The sequence below is a fragment of the Geospiza fortis genome, unplaced genomic scaffold (genome assembly GCF_000277835.1).
Source record: "Geospiza fortis unplaced genomic scaffold, GeoFor_1.0 scaffold10, whole genome shotgun sequence".
Taxonomy (NCBI): Eukaryota; Metazoa; Chordata; class Aves; order Passeriformes; family Thraupidae; genus Geospiza; species Geospiza fortis.
The window spans coordinates 4611831-4635384 of NW_005054326.1; the positions used below are offsets into that span (position 1 = coordinate 4611831).

At 34.3% G+C, this 23554-nt stretch overlaps 1 protein-coding gene across 2 annotated transcripts in view; it reads right to left on the reverse strand.

The window, feature by feature from the left end:
- Positions 1-249: 249 nt before the first annotated feature.
- The window catches only part of PARPBP (PARP1 binding protein), a 40481-nt gene continuing 17176 nt past the window's right edge, over positions 250-23554 (reverse strand). The window contains exons 7-12 of one of the 2 annotated variants that reach the window (XM_031057043.1): positions 17951-18134; positions 13642-13820; positions 12346-12427; positions 3589-3730; positions 2672-2950; positions 250-1902 (exon numbers count right to left, since the gene is read on the reverse strand). In XM_031057043.1, the coding sequence (XP_030912903.1) occupies positions 1862-1902; positions 2672-2950; positions 3589-3730; positions 12346-12427; positions 13642-13820; positions 17951-18134 (907 nt within the window). In that variant the 3' untranslated portion in view covers positions 250-1861. Of the gene's footprint in view, positions 2951-3588; positions 3731-12345; positions 12428-13641; positions 13821-17950; positions 18135-23554 lie in introns of both variants that reach the window. The other variant, XM_005421048.2, reaches the window with a different exon arrangement.

Below are 23554 nucleotides of genomic sequence, written 5' to 3' on the forward strand. Positions count from 1 at the left end.
AACAGTGGCAAATTTCCTAGTGCTTTGCCTCGAATAGCAGCATGGTCCCTGCTCTAAGCTAAAGGATAAAACATGAAGCACTAGCTAAGAGGCACACAGCCAATGGATGTGTGGTTTCTATCACTGACATTAAGAGATTAGTTAAATTTCAGCTGGCCCTATTTGCTTTCCAGATAAGGCAGAAAACCCCAAACCAAATAAAAACAGCCAACAACAACAACAAAAACCAGCACCACACGACAGCAATGCAACAGTAGTATGCAGAAACTTTTATATTTCCTTCCACGGGGTAATAAGTACATTTCAAAGACATTTTAAATGAAAAACTGAAGTTTACTTTTCTTTCTACATTCTTAGCAAGCATATTTGACTATGTTGTATTTGTAGCAGAGAAAGATTCCCTTTCAGTAAGAAAACACAAACATAGTTAATATAGTTAACATAGTAATAAGGTACTAATAGACATTTCTAGCCATTAGCTCTTTGGTATAATGCAACCTGACATAATAGACATCAAAATACAAATTAATTATTTCAGCTTTAACATGGTAACAGTCTAAGCCATCATCAAATTTCCAGAATTTCAGCTCTTTTGTGAATCCAGTTTCACAACTATGAGGCATCGTACAACAATCCCTCTTACTTATGTAGATTAGTTCCTCTTCTAAAATTGCCTTAACCAGAGGTAAGGCTTTATAAACAACACAAACGGACATCACTTTTTCTGTGAACTTTGCTATATTGATCCACCAAAAGAAACTAATCTGTTCTAAAAACATACAAAGAAACAAATTAGGTATGACAAAGAAATGTTTTGGTTCTAAACAGATGGGATTAGAAGGATTATAGAAAAGGTCACTCCTTGATATGAGTAATTTTAAAAGCATGAACTCATCAGCCATTGAAGTAGTTTCCATTCAACCTGTAAAATATATAAAGTGTGCCATTCCAGAAATGGAAAACATAATTATTTACCACTGGAAAAGATTTCTTAGAATTTAAGAAGTGCCAAACCTCTATGCAAGCATTAAATGACTAAAAAAATGTGCATCTCATCATATATCTTAATTCTCTCCCTTCTCTCTCTTTTTTCTCAAGGTTTTCTACTCTCAGTGTCAAAGTCTCTGCAAGAGGTAGAAGATGAAGATATGATGTTTGCTGCATTAAATCTAGGAAAAACTCTACAAAATGGAGATAAAAGTATGAACAGAGGAGCTATACCTTTGCTGAAGTACTACAAGACTGAAGACAGCGGTGTTTTCAATGATAAGAATGCTGGAAACACAAAGTTTTTGGTGAGTTCAGTTTTAAATTTTGGCTTAATTGTAAAATTGAAATTCATTTATACCCCTTTAGAAAACAAGTGCAACAATTTAAAGCAATAACCAGGTAAATACATAAAAATACCAGTTCAACATAACATAGTCAAGAAAAAAAATTCAACTCTATATATCTAATGCCAAGATTCTAAATGTGTAACTTGGATAGTTGAATTAAATCTGATTTTCACAGACAGTAGGCAAAACTTGGAGGATGGGGGTTGGGGGGTAAGAAGAAACCTTTATTTATATTTGATGATGTCCCTATATGCAGCAACAGGTTTTTAACTTTGCCAAACATGGGACTCATTATTTAATTATGTCCATTAAACAATTTTGGCCAAAGATGCAATACAGGTCATTACTATTAAGGTATGATTTTGAAACATAAAATAACTGCACTGTTGGAATATAAGGAACAAAATGTGATACAACTGACTTTAAAGATAAACCTCTTGTCTTCCCTCAAAACAGGACAGAGGTTCCAGGCATGATTTCTTCAATCATGTTATGCCAATCAACTTAGGTAGAAAGCAACTACCTTATCCTGCACTGAAGGGAGCCATGGCTTTTCCAGCTGACACTGAAATTCAAAATATTGAGTCAATACAGGAAAGAGAGACCACAGATGAAGAAAATTCAGCTAAATTCCCCATTGGAAGAAGAGATTTTGACAGTAAATATATTTTATTTTTACATGGAAAATTATTTCATTCTGGTAAAGTACAGTGCAATGTCAATATAGCAATTTGATAAAGGTTCATTTAGAGACTCCATGACTGTTATGATTTGGTGCACGGGGGAGGGAGCATTTGTTAAATTAATATTTCCAGAAGCCATAAGAATTGTGGTTCTTTGATGATTTAAACTTTCAAGCTCTTTTTTTCTCCTGTAGTCCTCAGGTGTATGCTGGGAAGAGTCTACCGACCTTGTTGGCAAGTGTGAAAACTACTCATCTCCACCACCTTCTCTGAAGATTAAACATTTTATTCTGAATTTAATGTAATTTGAAGTTACTGAGTGTTAGTGTAACTGTACATACACATCCAAAAATAATTTTCCATTGCATTGTAGAGGGATACATAATTCATTACCAAAAATAACAGTGTAATTATTAATGTACTGTTATTAAAAAATAAAATACTTCAGCATAATCCAGACTTGTAAGTAATTGTCTACTATAATATACAAGCTACTTTCACTTATTTGCATATGAAAGGAAGTAATTCATAAATTTCACCTGTTTTCTTGCAAAATTTTACATCTGTCAACATACATGTATGTGAAAACAAAAACTTAGAGTTGAAAAAAGCGAGTTAATTTTGCCTGACCAGCAATTAATTTATTCTTACTTGCAGTTTTGGTCTGTTTTCTTTTTCCACCAATTTTGCTGTCCAATTCCTTCTTAGAGCTGCTTGAAGTCTTAAGTCTTTTAGTATTTTTTTGCAAAGATGGTTCACTTTCCTTGTCACAGATTATTTTGTCATTATTCAAATCCATCTGTTCATTCTCAGAGTTCTTGTTCCTTGGCTGACAACTCAGCTTTCCCATTTCTGTATAACTTCTAGTCTGGTGAACACTTTCAGAAATAGTTCCAAGCCCTGGTACATCAAGACATGAATTTGGACCTTCTGTCATGTAAGAATATCAAAAACATATGTGAGGAAATAAAAAGTTACCTGGGAACACACATCCTTTTTCTATAAGGGCTGCCATGTTATTTTTTTTTAATCAAAAATAATGTATTACCAATAAAACAAAGCTATGCTTGTCATGGCTATTAAATTTGCTATGTGCTCATAAGTGCATTGCCAATTTAAAATTATATTGCTCAAAAACATGTAAGAACTAACCTAGGGAAGTGGATTTATAACTTTAAGATATTGGAAGAGAGGGTTAAAGGGCATAGAAATTTTATATATTATATAGGTTGTAGTGCAGTAAAACAAATTTTCCCCCCTTTTAATGGCAAAAATATAAATTGCACTTGGCTTGCTTTTGTAGAATAAGAACAAATATGTCATATATGCAACATATATCACTTTTTTATTGCAAGATAGCATCAACACAATTTTCAAACATTTATATTTTCAAAGCATTGGCACTACAATTTTATTGCAAAAATATTTAACTGGCATATGAGACATGGAGAACAATGAGACATTTTTGTTCCTTTTCTTGAAAATATTTGAGTTATACTAAAGGCTTTTTGGATAGCATTTAAAGTATTACCCATCACATTTATTTATTCAATGTTACCACAGCTTACCTGTGGGTTGTCCAGCTTTTAAATGTTGCTTTGGTACAGGATGTTTGCAGGTTGGAATTGCATGGGAATGCTGACCACTCATTTCACCCAAATCATTTTTATATGTACATGCAAACTGGGATTTAATTGAAGATTGCTTCATCTGCAAATACCAATCTGTTATTAGCTTCTATAATTCAAAAAAGTGAAAGACAACACCAGCAAGACTTGTATAATAATGAGCTTTACCATTCTTTTCACATAAAACACCAGAAAAAAAGGATATGCTCACACTAAAAGGAAAATTAGATATTAATTTACAAAGCATAAGAGCTTTCAAGAATAATCACTTATTATTCTATCAAAACTACTAAAATAATTCCAAAATATTTTTCAGCTAATTCAGAAAGGTACACATTAACACTTAGAGCTTCAAATTAAAGTTTTCTGTCTTAAGATAGCCCTGTCTTCTGATAGGGCTGTTTTAAGTAGGTGTTGCAGCTACTACAGTCAATTTTCATACTTCTGCAGCTCATCATCTGTACTTCTATATGAAAGGGGAATATCAAGTATTATTTCATATTTCCCGTTTATTCACAAAACAAAGCCATTTCACCATTGAATGCCAATGTCTAACTCTCATTTGCCAAAACATGTCCATTTAGCTCAAGTCCCAGGTAAAATTTCCTCAGCTTATTCTTAAGTTACAGCTTCACATCAGCTGAGAATTTCAGGTCAAGCATTGTACTTTCTGTACAATTGGCCATAAATGGTATAGGTTCTGCAAGACAATTTCTGCCCTCACTTCCATTTGAAAGTGCACTGGATTATATGAATTGTATTGAAAGACATAGCACAGAACAGATAACAACAATACAACTGGATTTTTAGCTAATAATTTCATCACAACAGCACAGGCAAATTTAAATCAATTTGAGCTGAACAGGTGCTTCAGTAAAAGCATCAGAGAAAAGAACAAGTAATAAGCACTGTTACAAAATAAATATTACTACATAAATAAATAGCAGGAGTGATTTGTTGAATAAGAGGCTTACAGACACTTTTCTGATTAAAAGGTTTACATTATGCAAGTCTACTTTTCTTCTTAGCACAAGCAAGATTAAATCTTGCAGTTCAGATTTGACCCTTAGAGATATATTTTTCTTCTAACTGAAATTCTCAGATTTAGACAGAAGGAAAGAGAATAATGTTCCCAGAAACCTCCTTTCCCAGAGGACATCACCCACAAAATTCAGTCACAATTGATGCCACTTTGATCAGATCCTGCTTTCCTACATATAGGGTAACAGACTCGAGCTTATCACTGAGATGCAGCCTAGATATCTCTTTATGGTACTGCTGTTGGCCAAGTAAATACACTGAGTATTTGGAAAAAAATATCTCATTCATTTACAGAAGCAGAGTTGTTCTTTCTGGTTCAATAAGCCTGGACATACATAGTTTTAACTTAATCCTCAGTATTCCCTTCAAGTGTCAAAAATAAGAAGTCTTCCCTGTTGTCTATCACTCCCAAACTGCAATTTGCTTGGGCCAGATAACAGGCTGGGAAAGAAAAGGAGATTTAACAGGGCAAACTAGCAAGTCCGACTCTCAAAAACTCAGATCTCTTTCTAGTGTTAATCTACTTTGTACTTTAAAATATTTACCACAAAATAAGACTACATACACAGACATTTACAAGGTTTGTATGCTTCAAGATTATGCCTCAGCTCACTGACTGTAAGTGGAGTTATAGAATATGCTGAGCTGGAAGGGACCTACAAGGACCATCAAGTCCAACTCCTGTCCCTGCGCAGGGCAGCCCAAGAATCACACCACGTGCCAGAGAGCATTGTCCAAACACTTGAATTCTGTCAGGCTTGGTAGTCCAACCATTACCCTGGGGAGCCTGTTCCAGTACCCAACCAACATTCAGGTGAACATTTTTTTCCTAATATCCAACCTAAACTCCTCAAAAAGCTTCATGCCATTCCCTTGTGTCCTATTGCTGACCACTTGAGAGTAGAGATCAGTCTGCACCTCCTCTTCCTCTTGTGACAAAGCTATAGACTGTATATGTCGTTATATTCTTTTCAGAAAGTGTTCTGAAGGATAGAGCAGCTGTCCTGTCTAATTTAAATTTAGAGAACATCATATTGTACAATTACAATATTAAGGAGATACAGGACTTGCATTTCCTTTCAGCTTCAGGTTACTGTAATATTAATGAAAAATATTTTCCAGTACTTGATATGTTTTTGAAAAAACTTCATTTTAATCCTTTACAAATTCCTCAGTTCTCAATTATTGTTCAGTAAATGACAAACATCAAAAATTATGCAACTTGAATGGCTTTCTATCACATTCATATTGCAAGAGGCAAATAAGCTACAATTTTGCAAAGTTGATTAATCTATAATAAATACAGCATGAAGAACATAAAATTTGAGCAAGAAAGCCTGACAGTTACCATTCTATAACCAACAATAAATGAATTTTTTTTAACAAACAACAGCATTTCTTTTTACCACTCCCATCTTTCACTTCACTAATTCAGTTTGTAGGGATAAAATATGTGGAGTCAACAGACAGAAGTCAAGCTCAAACACTGAAAAACTCACAACATAAACCCATCTGTGTTTCAACTTCACTGAAGCTTGAAATATGTCTATTGCATCACATACCAGACAGGCATTTGCAAACAGGACACAAAGTTCTACCAAATCAGACTGTGGATACTAGAACTAATCTAGAGTTAGTTGTATTTCACAACATGTGTAATAGAACTTGTTGAAGCAGTCAAACTTCTCAACTAGTCTAGGAACATATATTCACTAGTATAAAGAACTGTACTACAGTTCTATACTGTATTATATTGGTTGAAGTAGCAATAAGCACATTTTAACAGCCTGAAGGCAGCACAAAGGAACATAAGTCTAGCGCTGAATTAGAAAGTAGAGCTTCCCTGGAATGTTTTTAAGAAGAAAGATCAACCTAAAACTTACTTGAAGCACACAATGAAACCTGTCAACAGCTTGAAAAAGCTCATAGAAAAAAAGCCCTTAGAGTTCTTTTATATGAAATTCACTAAAATTCACTGCTTTAAGAGCACCACTCCAATGACCCACAGCTCTGGGAGAGAAAAAAATGTTGGGAGATCAGTTTGCTAACTGAGTAGCTGCACACAAATGGCACACAATGAACTCAGCCTTACTATTCCTTCTCCTCTTCACAAGCAAGTCAGATGTTGCTCTTATCCCCATAAAAAGAAAAGTTCTGCTGCATTTCAGAAAAAAGGTCCACTGTTACCACTCTTCAGCTGGGAGAAAGCAGGATAGAATTTACAATTGTTTCAGCACAGGTAGGTCAATTAGAAGTCCTAATAGGCAGACAAAGCAGTACATTCTCCCACCTTAACATCTGTATCTAGAGAAAGCTTTCAGTTGTTCAAGATGCCCATATAAAACATTTGCTTTTATGTGAAATATTAATGGTGCATGCTCTATTTATTTCTAAAAGTTAGATTATAATCTGTTCCAGATCTCCTTCCAGCATCTGCATACAGACAGTACTGCCAATATTTAGTCACTAAGAATGTTGAGATTTGGTTTTTATGCACTGGAATGGCATAATAGAATTCGAAAACCTACATCAGTAACAACAAACACATGTTTTTATTTTCTAGCCAAATAACCAGAGTACTATTTGGAAGGGAAAAAGAGATAAAAAGAAAATTTATTTTCTCCATCCTTACCCTTGTCCTTAGAGAAAAAAAAAATTCAAGGTAAGTTGAAAGAGGAAGTTGAAAAAGGGAAAGGAGTAAAAAGGGACAAGTAACAAAATAATAAATTACGTCTTTGCCAAACCGAGGCATGTTATTAAAAAATATCCTGAATATCTCAGGTAGCAGAAAGCTTTTATTGTACGGCAACAATCAATGTTTTTTTAAGTACAATATTGTACCAGCCTTTTGCTATCCCAAAATAATCTGCTACTGTTTTGAGAACATAAACCCTAAATCACCTCATTATTGGCTTTCAAACAAAACTCACAGGTATGGATACTAAACAAAGTCGTTTAGGGGTCTTGTAGAAATAAAAATCGTATTTTCTTCACAAACATGGTTTATCAACTGACAACAAGTCTTTCCTCAGATTTTGTGCTGAACATATAACATTTTCATTCTATTTACTTCTCTCCTCTACTAAACTACCAATCAACTTTGGTGTTCTCCATCATTATATTGCACTTAGGAAACAAACATTTCTTGCAACAATAGATGAGACTACCACCTGAAGAAGATTGTTTTCTCTATTACTATCACTCTTCTGTTCAAAATTCCAGTGGGCATACAAGAAAACTCTTGATAACTTCCTGTTAATAGTTTTCCAAGTCACAGTTTATTTGTACTGGAATCACAAATAGGTGAAACAATTCTCTCAAGTAACTGCATTTAGAGAACTAAGCTATGAAAAATAACAGCAGTGCATGAAGCTAGATATTAAGTCATTTTATAGAGACATGAAAAAGTCACATGAGAAAGGCAGACCAAGATTTTTGCTTTTTTCTTGGAAGGATTTCTATACACAGTAAAATTACAATGAACTTCAAGCATGCCAAGATTTGTTAGAGTTCTTAAGCCACAAATTCTTCTTAAAACTAGATCTGCAGCTATGTTTCCAACTGGAGGGAAATAGTGCCTCATATAGGAAAGGTTGTCTCCGGTTACATTAAGAAAAAAACCACACCAAATTACCGTAAGTCCTTGCAGCTGTTTCAGGGTAAGTCTGCTAACAATGCAGTAGGATTTCTAAAACAATATATCAAAAGGCCAAAACAATTTTAACTTTACAAAAAAAGAACAGTTACACTCTCATATATTGCATGCTTACAGCCTAATAACTTTGATTCTTCAGTTTTTAGTTCTGAAGTTCTCAGTTCCACTCAATCCCATTAGTTCAGGAACAGGATTTCACCTACAACATGAAAGTCTCAATAGTTTGCAGTGCAAAACAAAGATGAAAATCTTATTATGCAACATTTTTGTTGTCCTAAGTTGCTCCTCAGCCTAAACAAAGCAGGTTATTGTAACAGCCCGTTCATTCCCATCTCACACAACTAAGCAGAGCTTTAATAACCCATTGAAACCTACAAAATAACTAGTCAACAACAGGGTTTCTACTCATTTCACATCAACAGAAATATGATTCAAAAAAGCAGACATAAGGCTGGATGAATCCTTTTCAGATAAAACTCTCTCCTGTCCAATTAAGCTTCTTATGCATTTCAATAAAGCAGACAAGTGACATAACAAGGACAGCTGACAAGAGACATAACTCAATACACGTTCCACAGACCTTTCTGAATTAAAGACTCCTCCTACAAAATACCACTTACCAGAAGACGCTTCACTTAAACAACAGATAAACTAGAAACTAAATTGGTACCCAAAGGAAAAACCAAGTTTCACATTCCTATTCTTACCTACTTCTGCTAGAGGAAATGAAACAATGCAACATGCTTTTTCTCCAGACTTCTTTCTCATCAAGCAATAAGAGCAACAGCTTTGCTTCCGAACAACTGCCAATATAGTTAGGTGATATTTCTGCGTTTCTTCCAGTATTTAATGAGGATTGAAAGACAAAAAATATTTCTTTGTCATTCACTGTTGCCAGGAATTTGTTTTGGCACAATGGAAACATCCACAAGATTTATTTTATTTCTGAACACCAATTCCAGTTCATAGCTACCTGTTTATTTTATCCACTGTCCTTATTTTTAGGTACTAAAACACATAGTGATGATGTGCCCTAGGTCTAACTATTATCAATCTGCATTCCTCCACATAATTCCACAGAAGTTAAGAACTCAGATCCTCTTAAGGAAAGAGGGCAAAACAACTTTTTATCTCTTGCTTTTTTAACATTTTATTTTTAATTAAGGTGTTTCTCTTTTTCTTTCTAAATTTGCCTAAATTTCTTCATTTAGATATAGGGACTTAGCATACAACCAAATTAATCACCACTACTGTGTTTTTCTTCCTTTCTCAAATATCATGGAGAAGGTAACTTTTATGGGATAAGTCCTAATGAGACATCCTTAACTTATACTGTAGACCAACCACCTAACACCTATCAGAGGCAGCATGGTAAAGAGGCATTTTGGGCAGTCTTTTAGAACTAAAGTTACCATCACACATATGGCAAAAGAAACTTCTCTGAAGGATCACAGGTATTGAGAAGAAAGATCATATTGCTACCCCCTTATTCAAAAAAATAAATATCTGGTATCTCCTGAATCAATTGCTAACACGAGTACACTATGCATAACGAAATTTGTAACTGTGAATTTTACAAGCAACCTGTACACATTTCAAGATGTTTGCATGGAATAATAATGGAGACAGACACTCAGTGTAAGAAGGTGGTAAATATTACTACAGCACTTGAGATCTACAGCTATGGAGAAGGAATTCTTTGCACTGTGTGCTGTACAGTAAGGACAGAGCAAAATCTATTTCTAATCCTAGACAAGAAATATATGGATTGACAGCAAAAGGAACTGAAATTAGTCACTGTAATGGGCATTTATCTCAACAGAAAGCACTACTAAGAGAGGGGAAAGGTTGATTTAAAGGTACTGAAAAAGGTTCGAAGGTATCTATAGGAAATCCCTTCAGGCACAGGAAACAATATAAAAGCTAAAAGGGTTCAGCTGAAAATTAACAAAGAACAACAAAGACTAGTACTGCAGGCTGAATATAAGCAAGGACAGAGCAAAGCAGCAAATCAAATAATCAATGGATTCAGACAGGCTAATACAAGTAGCTTATATGTACCACAACTTAAAAGAGCAGACTGAGATGGAAACAATAGGATGGCATCTAGTGTCTAATCACTTTGATAACAATATCTTGAACAGTAATCTCAGTGAAGGAACATGGGCTAAAGTTGCAACTATCAAGTCCAAGAAAAACATACAGCAGCACATCAAAAAGTAAAATAAACACCTAACAAATTACATTTGAGTAGATATAGAGAAAAATATTCCAGAAATGCCACGGGGTAAAAATAAAGCATGTAGAATATCTTCTTCAGTGTTACAGAAATACACCAGGAAAGACAGACCTACCACCTCAAGATAAAGAGCTGGGTATCCACAGGATAGTGCAGAATTAACAGAAGATACCAATTTTGACAAAAGGGACACTTAGGTCACTCAATCTGTGAATTGTTGACAGCTGAAGTTTTGTTTGTAGATGTATGCAGCCACAAAGAAGGTACAGAAAGAGAAAAGAAGATAAAGATAAAAACTTAGAATATGGAGAAGTAGAAACATGCAAAAGAAACTGTAGAAATTGTTAGAGAGGTAGAGAAAAAAGAACAAAATAAAAGATCAACATTTTAAGAAAGAAGTAGGATTTTATGTGAGAGGGCAGAAATCAAAAATGAACAGCAGAGAAGTGATTCTTAGTTATAAAAGTCATTAGTTGTTCAGCAACAATCATTTTGTTGACTCATATTTTTGCTTGTTTCTGTCAAAAACATGTCAAACCAGCAACTGTTCGTGTATCCAATTACAAAGGTTTCATAAAGATGAGAATTATGTATTTCAACATTTTATGCAAACATCATGACACATTTTTGCTATTTGATGAGTAAAGCTGCAATTTAAATATGCTGTTTACATAAAATAAAGAAGATCCTTTATCAATTTTTCATAATTTGCCTATAAGTTTTAAACTAAATTTCACCATAATTAGTGCATGTATCCAAAATGCTCGTCCTTGAACCAATCCACGAAAAAGGACTCAGAATGAAGCTGGAGCATATTTAAAATGCATGCTTAAAATACTGACAGTGCTTTTCATTTTCATGTCTTTCTACTTCTTAGACATGCACTATGTGTTCAAGTTTATCTAACATCCAGTGAAAGATATTTTCCATGGTGCTGTTCTAGAACCAGTTCTGATTGCTTAGAACACCTCTTCCTAACATGCTAATTAGATTTGTGCTTTTACATATTGTCAAGACTAAGTCTGTAAAGAAATATTATGACACTACTTTTATTTAGCTTTCTGTGGGAATACTGCAGAAGACAAGCTCTGCCTCCAACCATAGTCCCACCATTAAAGTGTGCCAACTTTAAGGAAAACTACTATGTAAAATGCAGTGCACTGAAAGACAGCAATTTTCAGAAACAATGTTCTTTTGAATAGAGCCCCTAACAATACCAATGTGCTCTCAGAAAGTTCCATTTCATCTATGAAAAGCAAACATTAGCATCTTTATTTTATTGTTCACAAAGCAACATTATAGAAATGTCCTCAAATTGGTACAAATAAAAAGCATCAAAAGAAAAAAAGCAATGAAACAATCACTATTACACTTTTTCAATGTCTATTTTATCAGAACTAAAATCAGGTGTCTGTATTCAATTTTATCTCTGTTTTCAGATAGCTTGGTTTATTTCTATGGTCCTGAAATACACAGAGAGGTAAATGAAGAGAGATTAATTCAGTACACATTCACCACTAAGAAATCTTCATTAGGAAGTACTTTTAAGTTTAAAACCTCTCTCTTCTGGAGTTTTAGATGCTTCTATTCATATTACAATGTTGCTCTAGTTGGGCCAATTTCCACAGGTTAATCACAATTACATTTCTTTAGCTGTGGGATGAAAATCTCAGATACCTGGCTGAATTGCAACACTGCTACTATTATTTTATCACTATTATTACAATGCCTCTATATTTGCATAGCAATTCCTACAGAATACCTTAATTACTTTTGCATCCATAGATTTCAGAATACGTTGTCTAAGAGGTTTTGGAGAAGAGCCACTGGATCGTGCAGGAGATCTATATTAAAAAGAGAAGTATTTAGAACATGTAAATGCAATTCATTAATAAAAACTGTTGCCATACCAAGTTCCTCAGAAACAGAAAGGCAAATACCTTTACTCTCCCAAGCTTTACCTTATTTTCTACCTTCTTAAGGAGCCACATATACTGTGACACCTGAAGAGAGCACAAAGGAACCAATCCAATTTCTGGTACTCATTTTGCAGTGTGTTTCCAATACTGTAGTTCTGCAGACACAGTATTATTATTATTATTTGTAATGCTAGTGATGATCTTCTAAGCCACCATTCTACTTACACCCTCCTGAAAAGCATCTGGTTGACATTCAATACAGTTTTCCATATATTTCACACAAAATGTTTCCACTCTCTTACATGTCATTATGTAAGTAGTTACATACATCAAGGAAAAAATTTGATACCTATAATGAAAAAAATTAATGATGCATATCAAGGGGAATTTTTGTCTTGAAATAAGAACTAATCTATGCATTTGTAAGTAATTACTTCTCTGTTTAAGGTCATAGCAGATCAAGGTGCATATGAGGACAGGTTCTTCAACAATAATTCATTATCTAGCTCATTTTATCCAATTTTTCATAAATAAAATTTGGTCTGTTTAGCTTCTTCTTTATTTTATTTATTTCTAGTTGTCCGTGGTGCAAAATTTCTGCCATCCTTGCAATGGTTCTCCTATTTTAATTGCCAAAATATGTAGCTTCAAAATAGCTTCATCATGTTACTGTCTACACCACTGTTCTGGTTCATTAATCCTCTTTGTAACCAATGATTCTTTGTAACCAAATTCTCAGCATCCTGTTTTTTCAACAGCTGATGATTCGTCAGGACCTGTGACCAAATCAATCATGACTGCTTCCTCAGTGCATGGATAGGTGAGTTTCCTTGTCGGTGCCCACAGAAATAGGGTTTTGAGTGTCCTTCATAGAGTTTGTGCAGCCCAGAAACGTACTATATCAAAAAATCCATGTCACAAAAGTATCTTGAAAATACAGAAAATACAAATGAAGACTTAGAAAACTTTTGAAAACTTGAAACTGTTCTAAAGTTGCTGTCCCTTTACACCTAATCTCACAGCAGACTGCATGTTGGTTATTTGCTTTGTGTAAGTAACATCAATGCTTTGTTAGACTCAGATCCTTACAAAAAAGCACAAACAGAGTAACACAACAAAAGCAACTTCCTAATACTCACCTGAAGAGTGTCAAAACAGAGGTGATGCCACACAAATTTAAGCTTTCATTGTCGCACAACAGATCTGCTTTGTTCTGGGTAGGAGGACTGACAGCTTCTTCATCCAGAAGAACTAGCAACACTTTTACAGTATCTCTGCCACAGTATGCAGTGCCATGATTTATGGAATGCAATTTTGGCTGGAAATAAATAAAAAAGGAACATAAAACAGCAAAGTTCATCAAGCCAGACCAATAGTTCAGCTCCAAAATCAATCTACATCAGCACAAGGTGTGAGAATGCCCTCCTTCCCTTTTGTAGTAAGGGGAATTTATGCAGAATTTCTCCATGGGAAAATTTTTCTCATCCCAAGTAGTTAGTGGAGTTTAGATCACTGACTACATGTATACACTGATGAGTAAGTCACACAGAAAAATATATAAATCTATGCTGAAACTGTGCAGCAGAAATGAACCTTCTATTTTCTGGTACACAAACACATTCTGGTGAAGTCCAACCACTCTTACTAACAATCTGCTAAAGCAGTTGGTTAAAAGTGAGATTTCCATCAAGATTTGACAACAGAGGTACGTGGCATAATTTCCTGTTGTTTGGGTGAATTCCCCACGACTTTCCACAAGAATAAAGAATTACTTAAAGAAAAAACCAATCCGCATCTGGAAGCGCTCAACGCAACAGTCAGCAGTACAGATGGAGAAATCCATAGCCACTGTGGGACTTAAAATATCTTGAAAGTTGCTATATTTTTCTTCAAAGGTACTAGGAATTCCACAGAGAAATTTAGGGCTTAATACACAGTGGTAGTTATTTAAAAACTATAGGCACTCTTACTCACTAATACACAGAAACATTGAGTACTCTGACTTTATTCTGAAGGGCAAGAAAAGCAATGAACTGCATTTATCTAATCAGTTAACTGCTTTTAAACACAGTCTTGAAAAGATCAAATTCTACTTTTCTCTCTATTTGATTACATCAATTAGTGTATGTAGCTTTCAAGAAACCATAGCAACACATGCCAGTCAGCTACTATAAGTTATAATCAATAGCTAGAAATAGCAATTACAGAAATGGTTGTTACTTGGCTTTATAGAATTGGCCTATTTCAGTACCATTTAATTTCCTCAAAATTTATTCTGAACCTCTTCAGTCATTACATCACCATAACACAGATTTTTATTGAATGTCATGTGTGCCATTGTGAATGTGTCTTAATGAAAGATGTACAAACTTGGCATCATCTTGACTGATAATACACAAAGAAAATAAATCTTTAGAAATAACTTTCAGAAATCTCAAGTACAACACCAGATGCTTACTCTCTGTACTAACCATGGACAAAAGTCCAAGGCAAAACAAGAATTCTAGGTAAGATAACAAAAAGATCTCAGTAAGACAAAAAAAAATCATGCTTATAAATGAGCCTAATCATGAATCAAATAATTTTTTTAAATAAAATAGTTACAGCCAGATTCCATTTACAGTAGTAATTTTCTTAGGAAGAAATAAATCATAATTCCTACTAATCACTTGTGCAGGCTTCAACACAAAATAGTTCTTCCTGCTGCATAAAGTAATAACTTCTCCTGGAGCTCTAGACTCTTATAAACCAGGTAGTTGGAGGAAAACTGAGCAATGATGGAAGAAAACCACCACTGCCAGGAGAAATGCAAATATTTTCCTAACAAAGTTACACTTTTCAGATACATTTTATGAGGAAGAAGCTTTACCAGGAGCTAGTGGAGGCATAATTTTCACCTCTATACTTAAGATAATATTTTAAATTTGCACTCAAAGAAATTATTTAATCTCTTGCATAAGAAAAAAAAAAGCCTAACATCCTATTAAACCAACTTAAACTGAATATAGATAATTTTTTCTGAAAAACTATAGCATCAGGGGGCTTTCTTATTAAGTGAAATCAAAACAAAACCCCCAAGCTCTATGTAAGAATCAAAACAAAGCATTAATCTTTGCTGTCCTGAGATCTTAATAGAACAATACAGATGCTCTAATTTCTAATAGAGTTTGAATTAATTTGGAAAACTTATTGGACTCTCTAAATTTTGCTTTCTCCTTTCATTACAAAAGGTAACCTACCCCTCCATCTGTTTAGTAATATCCACACCAAGTGGTTCCTCCACACCAAGTTCCACTAAAATATGCCATTTGGTATCATTATCTTAGCATTTGTCTAAGCTCCCTTTTCCACTCCTCAGCTCTCTGAATCATATGCTTAAGGATAATTGTTAAAATAGAAATTCATCACAATTTTCACAGACTTCATTTACATCAACAAAAAGAATTCCCCACACCAAAATAACAAACACAACACTGACAAAGGCAAACAATTTACACACATGCTACCCCTGATCCCTCCACAATTACAAAAAAACAAGTTTCCCCACAGTTAGTCTGTTCTCTACCAATGTTCAGTCCACATTTGGCCATTACCCAACTACTGTCCTTATCTCTAATTCCTCAGGCCCCACAAAGGACTGTGGTTAGCTGCCAGGTGCTCACCAAGCTGCTCTATCCTTCCTCTTCCTAAACAGAATAGGAAGTGAAAAAATCTTGAAAAAACCTGATGGTAGTAAGATGAGGACAGATTGTTCGCTTACAAATCATAAACAAAAGAGATTTGACTTTATGAGATTAATCTAATTTGTTGACATTTAATTATAATGGGATCCCTTTCTTCTTCCCAGACTCAACTTCACTCTCAACTTTTCTACCTCCTTCCCTCAAATGGCACAAGGGGATGGATGGGGAATGAGGATTGCAGCCAGTTCCTAACACTTTGTCCCTTCTGCTGCTTCTTCCTTACACTCTTCCTCTTCTCCTCTATGTGGAATACCTCCCATGGGATACAGCCTTTCATGAACTCCTCCACTGCAGGTCCTCCCCACATCATCAGGATACAACCATTTTTGCCATCTTCTGCCTCAACAAGGGATCTGCTAAACATTCCTACAGAGTCACCAGACTATGAACTTCTGGAGAACAGTAAGAAACAAATATTTTGGAAAAGCAATAGTGAATTTCTCTGAAGAAGGAAGTTTTTATTAAAATTCTTTTACCTGCCTTATAATGATCTAAATATTTTTTTAAAAATTTTTTTGGTAACACAAGTAGCTAAATAAAGACAGAACTGATGATAGTTATAATTTTCTCAGATGGGAAGGAGAAACAAATAGAAGGACATGAAAGGGAAACACGGCAATACACTGAACAAATATTCACAGCAAACAGGAAAATGAGGACGAAACATATATCCAACATACTCAGTGGAAACACATGTTTAAACCAGCTTAACCAGCCAACAGGGTCTGGCTGGTTTTACCCGTCTTAAAAAAGAAAAAGGATACTGAAGGTTTGATTAAAATTTGTTAAAAATCTTTTGCTACTGTGGCATAAATCAAATAACTTCACAAAACAAAGCATCCTAACAATTCTACACAAATTGAAGGTGTCTATAATTTTTTAAAATTTGCTAGGAAAAGAAATGACATTAGATCTCTTATACATGAACAGTGTAAAATAATTAAAGTTGGTTGATTTTTTCATCATAAAAAGATTATAATCTAAAGCTGAGCAGATTCACAGTACATGAACCACAAATAGAAATCTTGTATTATGCTTTTAACACCTGACTTACAGAACTTTAAATATCCTGATTACTTCCATGAAAACAAAGTCATTAATAGTTCCATTAGTTTCTTGAAACACTAAAAGAGAAAAGCTTACACATGATTGTTTGGGGCTTTAATTCCCTTCCCACTCCACATTTCACGATGTTTTAGATTTCTTACATATTTAACCTTACTTTGAAAGCCTTACCTTTTGAAATACTTGATGCTGTACTAATTAAAACCTGTGTATTTTAATAAAAAATTACTGATACGTGTTCTCAAACCTTAATTCTACTTTCATGAGGTTCTTTTGTTTGGAAATTTGTTATAGATTTACTGCTTTGAAATTAATGGTAAATCTGACACTCCTAAGTATCTAAATTTATAATAACTGCACAACCAAATTAAGCTTTGAAGAGTATTTTACTTGCAATTTTAAGGGAAGAAATTTAGTTTATGTAAATCAGTTCTTTGATATCCACAGTGTAATCCTCAAGTATAAGTCTTTCAACAAGTTTAAAATCACAGCGTAGAGGAAATGACTACTTTTACACAGTTAGGAAAAAGATTATACTCTATAGATAGTCTTTTAAAAATGTAAAAGAAACAAAACAGGCAAAAGATGTTTGCTTTCTTATAAAGCTAAACAGCAAAAAGAACAAAAGAAGTCCCATTACCCGTGCTGGACTGACTCCAGTAGTGCTAGCAGTCGAGGTTTCCTGTTGTGAATCGATAATATTTTTAATCTTCAAATCCAAGTCTTGTACAGCTTCCTCTACTGCCTGACAGAAAGGATCCCCATTGCTTCGGCCTTTTATCAAATGCATCTTCACTGTTGACAGAATTCGCCCCCCTGCAATTCTGAAAATAGGCACAGGGTCATCTCCACATTAATCTTGGCAACACTTGAGTACACCTATTAATGCTGAACATAGCCAGCCTTCCCTGCTCATCAGAGAGAGCAGCTTTGATCTTTCAAATCAAACAGCAGCGTAGATGTATTGTCCAACACAATAGTTTGCTAAAAAGAAAATAATTATAAGGTAATGAATTCAGCATTTAGTAATACTCTGAGCTGCAATACAAAACTAATGTCTCCTTAGAGGTTCAAAGAAAAGTACTTTCTTTAAACCTGTATGTATAGTTTTGCTCAAACTGTTAAGTGTAAACAATATTTTTCACTCAAATATTCATTCCTGTTTAATATCCCATTAGATTTAATAACCCATTAGATTTGAGTTTCTGTGCTTTGTGAAGGTGCTTCAAAATCCCAATCTTCTTTCAGTTTTATTTAAATAGATAGTGATTAGACCATGTGCACTTCCCTATCAGCTATAAAGGCACACTCTATTAATCTCTTTCTTCAGCACATGTGTCTGACTACTTTAATTAAGATTTTGTGAAAAAGAGAATAAGCTCCTTGAGTTAAAAGCTTAACAATTTTTTTCAGTACCTAAACAAAACACTATGTATGTTTCACCATTGCTTTGTCTTGGGCAAAGAAAATAAAGCATTATAAGAACCACTCAGCTCTCCTATATAATAAGGCATCTCTTCCCCAAAACTGCTTTTTTTCCTAAATGAGGTTTGCAGTTCACATGAAAGCAGAAATGCAGCATCCTGAGCTGTTATTGGCACTTACAGTAGAATTCTTAGTACATTTATTTACATCAGTACATTTATGATGCTGCAAATGACAGTTCTGTCAATACCCCAAAGCAGGTCATATAGCCAAGAGTGACATGACTCCGTTTTCAACTTCCTCCATCCTTACTGGTTTCCTTCATGCTCCTGCCAGCTTGCCCTAAAAGAACACCTTGCAACTGCAAATAAAGATGTATTTTGTTCACATTAAATTCTGAAGATGTTAGAATTCCAGCTGCGTAAACCTTTAGCAAATGAAACTCTGCATATCTACGTTCATATAAAATACAAAATAATTGGGCAGAACTAGATAAGAATAGGAATTGAGTCAGAAGAAAAACAGTTTGTTTATATTGTTTCCACTTAAAATACATGGAGGGAACTGGGCCAGATATCTTACTGTTTTGGCTTATTCTGGCTGAAAAAGACTCCTCTAAATAACTTGAAAAACCTGACGTTAACATGAAACTTTGGGGGGGAATTGTTGTTGGGTTTTTTTCAACAGGAAAAAAACAAACTTTTCCACACAATTCTCAACTTCAACTTTTACAGACTAAAGGTTATACAATTCACATTAGACTTGCAGGCTTCATTAAGCAGAAAAACTTATGCTTTGAAGAAATTTAAGCACAGTGTATGCACTCAGCCAGAAGAAAAATGACCATGTCCAGTGTCTCTGTAGGCATGTCAAGACCCATCCAGATCTTGAAAATGACACTTAAAAAAAAAAATCTATTGTACCACTTCTCCAAACTCCACAATTCAGTCTAACCACACAAGAATGAAAAGTTCAAAGGGAGGGAAGAAAAATCCACTGCAAGTTGTCAAGAGGTAAGGGGAGAGAAATGTTGAAGAAGAGTTCTGTTTCAGAGATGCATATAGGAACTGCAGCCAAGTCTCCTGATGATTCTTGCCAGACTGATCTGTTTTCCTAAATCCTAAACTTATTTTTTCCAAAATCAAACCTTCAAATGAGAAAAGTATTGTATTAAATAAGAACTAAACCTAGAACTTCAAGACAAATGAGCAGGTGAAGGGATTGACTAAAATTCCCTTTGAAAACCTGGTTCAGTGATTTCTGTCTACAGATATGTTGAACTTACTTGTAAATAAGCAATAAATTTATCATTTCCACACATTTATACCCATATGTATCCTGGAAGAAAAAAATATTATTATACAGCTAGTACTGGGCATTAGCACAGTTAATTAATATAAGCATGCCCTTAATTTAAATGCTTTGCTCTGCATGAAACTCAATTATAGATTCATAGATTTTCAATGGGAAAAAATAACAAACCTTTCACAAAAATATTTTCTGTTTATTTTTTTGCCTCTATTGCCCAATGCCAACTAAAGATATTTGCTAGTAGAAACAAAGTTCATTTAATCTCTTCTTCTCCGCATATTCCTTCTTTTCCAGGAAAGAGCTCCAGTCTTCTATCAGATATACAGAGTACTAACTGGAGCAAGGAAAAGTTTATTTATATTTCAACTAGAATTCATATCAACAGGCCAAGACATAAAATGCTGATCCAATGTGTGTGGATTAGCACTGAAATGCCCTGCCACAGATTTTGCCATTTTATACCAGAACACAAGTTGTGTCATTGGACATATATATATTTGTGTAGATATATTCATATAGATATAAATATAAAATGCTGAATCTAGTTATTAGATCCATTTCTAGTGAAGTTCAAAAAGATTAACTGAAAGCATGATGATAAAAGGAAAATGTGGTAAAAAAGCACCTGGGGAGTTTGGGGGTTTGTTTATTTTACCAAGATGACACTCTATTACAGATTGCTCTGATACTACTCTTTCAGAGATTTATATTACTCAGAAGATCAGTTGAACTTGGATGAACTTTAAAATATCTGATATAAAAAAAATTTTACAGCAATAAAATAGTACTAAAAAAATATTTATAGGAAAAAAATAAAGTTGGAAACTGTTATCCACTTTGCAGCTCCTAACAGCTAGAAGGACCACAAAGGTTTCTTTTAAATATGGAATTACATGGGCATCTCTTAAGGTAATTTTTACAGCAGAAAAAGAACTTTAGTTCTTTTTAATTCTGAAAGAGAAGGAAAAAAACTATTTGAATTCAAGAATGAACTTCATATATTAAACAAAGTAATGCTTTTTGTCTAAGGCAATTGGAAAGACCTTATCCCTTCTAGTCAGTGCTCCTGCTAAAAGGTTTTTGTGATGTTCCATTCAGATCACAAGCTACTGAGATGAGCTACTCTAGGATAAAGTGCTTCAGTATCATCCCATCCACAGTCTAAACTGAAGGAGGACTCTTATCAAATCCAGTCAGCAAATACAGTCATCAGTTGCCATTACGGCAGAGGTTGTAAAAGAGCATTTTTTTAAAGCTAGTAATATGATTCTGTTCAGAGTCACATGCAACATTTCTTTGTTCAAAAGGTACGAACTGAAAGAAAAGTCAACCAGAAAACCAAATTCTTTTTCTATGATAGAAATGACCAAAGGAAATGAATCAGTGTCATTATAAATAGAAGAAAAACCCAAGCACTTTAGAAACAACCACCTTCCACCATCCAATAGAATGTTTAAACACAGAGGCCTGAAGTCAGTAGTACAGTGGCAATTGTCAAAGGAATGGATCCAGTCAAGTTCAAATGTGACCACCAGCATGAAAACTCACAACTATTTTAGACCAACTGACAGAAGGAGTGGTTTACCTTCTTCAGCTTTTTGAGCACTAAAACAGTAGACAGCTCAAGTGGAATTCACCTATCTCATAGCTAGAGAACAAAAAATGTCTACATATAGATAAAATGAATCATATGTTAAAAATCCATTATTTGCATCAGGGCTTCTAAAGAGCTTAAAAAAATATAGTGCAATGTAAAAACTCCACATGGTACCCAGGCACTGGCAAATCTGATCTTCTGTGACCGGTTTCTTCTACTAAAAATATTGACAGATCTTGTGTCCCCTAGAACCCTTTTTGCTCTTACATCATCTGAGTCCCAACCTTACCTTTTTCTATCTCATTTTTCTTATCAAACCATCTTTCCTTATGTAGAAGTAACTAATTTATAAGAAACTAATAGCACACTTTGTCTGTTTAGTTTCTACTGAGCTTGTCATACAAACAAGCTCCTCTGCTGACCAAAAATCTAAATTACAATGGCAAGAGCTCTCCCTCCAGAACTCAGGCCTTAGTTTGAAAAGTTATGATGCAGGAGCACTTTTATTTATTTTCTGAAAATACATCTTTTTTTGGAAAAGATTAAAATAGCAAAAACAAGGAAAAAAATGTTGAAGATATGGACAATATTCAAAACCTGATAAAAAGCAGAACAGAGTCCTGAAGTCTATTCCAAGAACAGAAAAGAATATGTCAAAATTCTATTATACTAAGGTCAACATTATCATTCATTCATTTCAACTTCAACAGAGGTAAAAAATAGATGACAAATATATAGGAATCTGACTTAGGCAGTGGGAACAAGTGTCTTAAAAGAAATCACAAACACCCAGTAATCACAGGGTGGGAGGAGATCACAGCCTTTTTTTTTTGTTATGGTTTAAAAGATGCTTTAGAACTTGACAATAACTGCTCAGTTATCCAATTTTTTAATTTAGAGCTATAGAAAGAAAGTAATTCCATTCTCAAACAAAGCAGCAAAATGTCAACTAGAGCTCCATCTACCTGGGTAGAAGAATGAGACAAAATGTGTCTAGGAAGAAATACTATACAAAAGTTGCTAACAGAGCAGTAAATGTGCTTTTAAAGCAAATCTAAAGGCTTATTTCTTATAAGCATAAATTTTTAAAAAAATAACAGTTCATGTTCATTTCAATCTCAATTTCAACAGAAAAATCCTATAATAGACACGATTTTATGTTTCTCAACAAAAAAGCATAGATTTTAAATATATCTGTAAAGGAAAAAACTATATCAAAGCACTCACAGTACTCACAGTACTCAAAAATTCCACCTCCAGAAATGTATGTATGATTATTAATCTAACTTTCCAACAGATATCAAAATTAAGTGACGACTCTTCCTTAGAGCCTTTGGAGCTTCACAGATTATTATATTCATAACAAAAACACAGCAAAAAAAAAAAAAAGAAACCTGTTGCAGAGTATTTTTCCATCTTGCTGCTGCTACTTTTGCAGTATTGGCTAAAATTTCTCATTCAGATCGTTGGAAGAAATTAGAATGACTCTTCATATTCTCCATCCCAAGCTTTGCTACCCAAGTCTGGTGACAAAGTTGCTATAAAAGTAAACAAGTATTCTTCCTAGAATAAGTCTTGATGAGCAGCCATTGAATTCCGTGTGAGAAAGTTCTAAAAGGCAAAGGCGCTCAGGCAAGCTGTTATTAATTATAATAACATAAATTATATTATACTATAATAATATTACAAGCACAGGACCATTCCATCACAACACTTAGGAAAATATGCAGAAATATCAGCAGACCAGCTTGGCTAAACAGTGAACTGATGACAGAGCTTGAATGCAAAAGGGCTTCACAAAGAATGGTGAAGAAGGGACAGATTACAAATGATCTAGAAACATCACCTGGGCATTTAGGGATGTTATCAGGAAAACCAAAGCTCAGCTGAAGGTGACAATAACAAGGAATG